The sequence below is a fragment of the Salmo salar genome, unplaced genomic scaffold (genome assembly GCF_905237065.1).
Source record: "Salmo salar unplaced genomic scaffold, Ssal_v3.1, whole genome shotgun sequence".
In the NCBI taxonomy this organism is placed as follows: domain Eukaryota; kingdom Metazoa; phylum Chordata; class Actinopteri; order Salmoniformes; family Salmonidae; genus Salmo; species Salmo salar.
The window spans coordinates 9031-15000 of NW_025547667.1; the positions used below are offsets into that span (position 1 = coordinate 9031).

At 39.2% G+C, this 5970-nt stretch overlaps 1 protein-coding gene across 1 annotated transcript in view; it reads left to right on the forward strand.

Annotated features, from left to right (window-relative positions):
• The first annotated feature begins 4811 nt into the window (after positions 1-4811).
• Positions 4812-5970, forward strand: part of LOC123732149 (maternal embryonic leucine zipper kinase) — a 34159-nt gene continuing 33000 nt past the window's right edge. The window contains exons 1-3 of the mRNA XM_045711495.1: positions 4812-4964; positions 5394-5481; positions 5906-5970. The exon at positions 5906-5970 is cut by the window's right edge and continues 21 nt beyond it. Of these exons, the coding sequence (XP_045567451.1) occupies positions 5418-5481; positions 5906-5970 (129 nt within the window). The 5' untranslated portion in view covers positions 4812-4964; positions 5394-5417. The remainder of the gene's footprint in view (positions 4965-5393; positions 5482-5905) is intronic.

Sequence of the window (5970 nt, forward strand, 5' to 3'; positions counted from 1 at the left end):
CACTAGCATGGTGGCTAAACACAACATCAGGAAGTAACATTACTAGATATTAACCACTAGCATGGTGGCTAAACACAATACACAAAATCAGGAAGTAACATTACTAGACATTAACCACTAGCATGGTGGCTAAACACAACATCAGGAAGTAACATTACTAGATATTAACCACTAGCATGGTGGCTAAACACAACATCAGGAAGTAACATTACTAGATATTAACCACTAGCATGGTGGCTAAACACAACATCAGGAAGTAACATTACTAGGCATTAACCACTAGCATGGTGGCTAAACACAACATCAGGAAGTAACATTACTAGATATTAACCACTAGCATGGTGGCTAAACACAACATCAGGAAGTAACATTACTAGATATTAACCACTAGCATGGTGGCTAAACACAACATCAGGAAGTAACATTACTAGACATTAACCACTAGCATGGTGGCTAAACATAACATCAGGAAGTAACATTACTAGACATTAACCACTAGCATGGTGGCTAAAAAATACACAACATCAGGAAGTAACATTACTAGGCATTAACCACTAGCATGGTGGCTAAACACAACATCAGGAAGTAACATTACTAGGCATTAACCACTAGCATGGTGGCTAAACACAACATCAGGAAGTAACATTACTAGACATTAACCACTAGCATGGTGGCTAAACACAACATCAGGAAGTAACATTACTAGACATTAACCACTAGCATGGTGGCTAAACACAACATCAGGAAGTAACATTACTAGACATTAACCACTAGCATGGTGGCTAAACACAATACACAACATCAGGAAGTAACATTACTAGGCATTAACCACTAGCATGGTGGCTAAACACAATACATAACATCAGGAAGTAACATTACTAGATATTAACCACTAGCATGGTGGCTGAACACAATACACAACATCAGGAAGTAACATTACTAGATATTAACCACTAGCATGGTGGCTGAACACAATACACAACATCAGGAAGTAACATTACTAGATATTAACCTCTAGCATGGTGGCTGAACACAATACATAACATCAGGAAGTAACATTACTAGACATTAACCACTAGCATGGTGGCTAAACACATAACATCAGGAAGTAACATTACTAGACATTAACCTCTAGCATGGTGGCTAAACACAACATCAGGAAGTAACATTACTAGACATTAACCACTAGCATGGTGGCTAAACAAAACATCAGGAAGTAACATTACTAGACATTAACCACTAGCATGGTGGCTGAACACAACATCAGGAAGTAACATTACTAGGCATTAACCACTAGCATGGTGGCTAAACACAACATCAGGAAGTAACATTACTAGATATTAACCACTCTAGCATGGTGGCTAAACACAACATCAGGAAGTAACATTACTAGATATTAACCACTAGCATGGTGGCTAAACACAACATCAGGAAGTAACATTACTAGATATTAACCACTAGCATGGTGGCTGAACACAATACACAACATCAGGAAGTAACATTACTAGATATTAACCACTAGCATGGTGGCTGAACACAATACACAACATCAGGAAGTAACATTACTAGATATTAACCACTAGCATGGTGGCTGAACACAATACACAACATCAGGAAGTAACATTACTAGATATTAACCACTAGCATGGTGGCTGAACACAATACATAACATCAGGAAGTAACATTACTAGATATTAACCACTAGCATGGTGGCTAAACACAACATCAGGAAGTAACATTACTAGATATTAACCACTAGCATGGTGGCTAAACACAACATCAGGAAGTAACATTACTAGACATTAACCACTCTAGCATGGTGGCTAAACACAACATCAGGAAGTAACATTACTAGACATTAACCACTAGCATGGTGGCTAAACACAACATCAGGAAGTAACATTACTAGACATTAATCACTCTAGCATGGTGGCTGAACACAATACATAACATCAGGAAGTAACATTACAAGGCATTAACCACTATCATGGTGGCTAAACACAACATCAGGAAGTAACATTACTAGATATTAACCACTAGCATGGTGGCTGAACACAATACACAACATCAGGAAGTAACATTACTAGACATTAATCACTAGCATGGTGGCTAAACACAACATCAGGAAGTAACATTACTAGATATTAACCACTAGCATGGTGGCTGAACACAAACACAACATCAGGAAGTAACATTACTAGATATTAACCACTAGCATGGTGGCTAAACACAAACACATCAGGAAGTAACATTACTAGACATTAACCACTAGCATGGTGGCTAAACACAACATCAGGAAGTAACATTACTAGATATTAACCACTAGCATGGTGGCTAAACACAACATCAGGAAGTAACATTACTAGATATTAACCACTAGCATGGTGGCTAAACACAACATCAGGAAGTAACATTACTAGATATTAACCACTAGCATGGTGGCTAAACACAACATCAGGAAGTAACATTACTAGATATTAACCACTAGCATGGTGGCTAAACACAATACACAAAATCAGGAAGTAACATTACTAGACATTAACCACTAGCATGGTGGCTAAACACAACATCAGGAAGTAACATTACTAGATATTAACCACTAGCATGGTGGCTAAACACAACATCAGGAAGTAACATTACTAGATATTAACCACTAGCATGGTGGCTAAACACAACATCAGGAAGTAACATTACTAGGCATTAACCACTAGCATGGTGGCTAAACACAACATCAGGAAGTAACATTACTAGACATTAACCACTAGCATGGTGGCTAAACACAACATCAGGAAGTAACATTACTAGATATTAACCACTAGCATGGTGGCTAAACACAACATCAGGAAGTAACATTACTAGACATTAACCACTAGCATGGTGGCTAAAAAACATAACATCAGGAAGTAACATTACTAGACATTAACCACTAGCATGGTGGCTAAACACAATACACAACATCAGGAAGTAACATTACTAGGCATTAACCACTAGCATGGTGGCTAAAAACACAACATCAGGAAGTAACATTACTAGGCATTAACCACTAGCATGGTGGCTAAACACAACATCAGGAAGTAACATTACTAGGCATTAACCACTCTAGCAGGGTGCTAGAAAATGGTGTTTTATTTTTTTAAAGTATGTATATTTTCCAGTTTTTTCCGCCTTCTCAACATTAAAACTACTTAAGGAGGAAATCGAAGCCTTTCCAGCCTGAATGGAGAATGTTTTAGGTGGGAACCGGTCACCAGAAGTGTATCACCAGCTGTGTACATCAAGCCCAGAGGATAGTGGGGGTCCATAAAGCCCAGAGGATAGTGGAGGTCCATCAAGCCATGAGGATAGTGGAGGTCCATCAAGCCCAGAGGATAGTGGAGGTCCATCAAGCCCAGAGGATAGTGGAGGTCCATCAAGCCCAGAGGATAGTGGAGGTCCATCAAGCCCAGAGGATAGTGGAGGTCCATCAAGCCCAGAGGATAGTGGAGGTCCATCAAGCCCAGAAGGTAGTGGAGGTCCATCAAGCCCAGAAGGTAGTGGAGGTCCATAAAGCCCAGAGGATAGTGGAGGTCCATCAAGCCCAGAAGATAGTGTAAACTCATCAAGCCCAGAGGATAGTGGAGGTCCATCAAGCCCGGAAGATAGTGGAAACTCATCAAGCCCAGAGGATAGTGGAGGTCCATCAAGCCCAGAGGATAGTGGAGGTCCATAAAGCCCAGAAGATAGTGGAAACTCATCAAGCCCAGAAGGTAGTGGAGGTCCATAAAGCCCAGAAGATAGTGGAAACTCATCAAGCCCAGAGGATAGTGGAGGTCCATCAAGCCCAGAGGATAGTGGAGGTCCATAAAGCCCAGAAGATAGTGGAAACTCATCAAGCCCAGAAGGTAGTGGAGGTCCATAAAGCCCACTAGCTTGCTCATGGCAACGTCATTTCGCTGAGTCTACCTTTAAATCTAGAATGTTATGGATGGTCAGTCCTTGCATCCATAGCTTCGTCTATGAACTTGAGAGTGATTACATTTCTCCAGCCCCCATCCTTCAGCTTTTTACTGAAACAGTGGCGTGGAGTTGCTTTGTTATTGTTTCAACCGCTGACTGGCCCTTTAAGATTAGGATTGTGGGCTAATAATCTGATCCTCGATCCTGTAGTTAGGGACTTGTAGTGTAGAATCAGTGTTATAGCTGCAGTGCCATTACTGAACGATAGATACATAACGGGGTAGGCCGTCATTGTAAATAAGAATTTGTTCTTAAATTACTTTCCAAATTAAATAAAGGTTAAATAAATAATAAATAAAATAAATAAATCTATTTTATAGCTGCAATGCCATTACTGAACAATAGATACAATGACAGGGTAGGCTGTCATTGTAAATACTTTCCAAATTAAATAAAGGTTAAATATTAATATAAATTAAATAAATCTATTTTATAGCTGCAGTGCCATTAAATAAATGACTTTCCTAATTAAATAAAGGTAAAATAAATATAAATAAATAAATAAAATAAATATTTTTATAGCTGCAGTGCCATTAAATAAATGACTTTCCTAATTAAATAAAGGTAAAATAAATATAAATAAATAAAATAAATATTTTTATAGCTGCAGTGCCATTAAATAAATGACTTTCCTAATTAAATAAAGGTAAAATAAATATAAATAAATAAAATAAATATTTTTATAGCTGCAGTGCCATTAAATAAATGACTTTCCTAATTAAATAAAGGTAAAATAAATATAAATAAATAAAATAAATGTTTTTATAGCTGCAGTGTCATTACTGAACGACAGAGGCAGGAAGGAGAAACAGACACCGGAAGTAGGACGTTTCGTCACTGTAGTGGGGAATTCAAACTTCGACAACAGGACGTATATTACTAATACAAAGTATATATTTACCCACATTCGTGATAACGTTTGCTTTCTTCACTATATCCAAGTTTTTTAAAAGTTTTTTTTATTTAAGGTAGGTTCGACGCTTTTAGCATAGGATAAATTAGTTAGCCAAACTGTACTAAAGTATCGTTAGCCTAGCTTGGCAACCCCCAAGTCAGTGAATTAACTTAATGTAGCAATGTTGCTAAATGGTTTGAATTGATAAGTCTTGTCACAGTTTACTACCGTATTTGTATATGCTAGAAGTATAAGTATAATATTGTCATCTTAAGCGTTGGAACATTTCGTTTTAAGTTAACATTAGCTCATCGACATTTCAAAGTAGACCGAAGGTTGATCAGTTGACAGGCAGCTAACGTTAGCTAGCTAAGCCAGACAGACAGACAGACAGACCGCTTGTGTGTTTGGGATGTTATTTTAGCCGTCAGTAGCCACCTATCGGAACTAACCTTCTGGAGACTTTCAGCTAAATGTCGCTGTGTGGGTTTTTATATCGCAGCTGGAAGGTTGTGTTTTCGGCGAGATGCCCATGGACAGCGCGGCGGAACTCCTCACGTACTATGAAGTCTACGAGACCATCGGCTCCGGTGAGACACTTCATCCCATCTATACCTGGCACAGGAGCAACCAGGAATGTGTGTGTGTGCGCATGTAGCTGTCTGGGTGGGTGTGTGTTATCCGTTCTAATCGGTGTGTGTGTGTTATCCGTTCTAATCTCTGTGTGTGTGTGTGTGTGTGTGTGTGTGTGTGTGTGTGTGTGTGTGTGTGTGTGTGTGTGTGTGTGTGTGTGTGTTATCCGTTCTAATCGGTGTGTGTGTGTTATCGGTTCTAATCGGTGTGTGTGTGTGTTATCCGTTCTAATCGGTGTGTGTGTGTGTTATCCGTTCTAATCGGTGTGTGTGTGTGTGTTATCGGTTCTAATCGGTGTGTGTGTGTGTTATCCGTTCTAATCGGTGTGTGTGGTCTCTTATCTGACCTGCTGTTCTGCTGGGTGGGTGTTGTGTCCTACAGGAGGCTTTGCTAAGGTCAAGCTGGGTCGCCACATCCTGACTGGAGAGAATGTGGCCATTAAAATC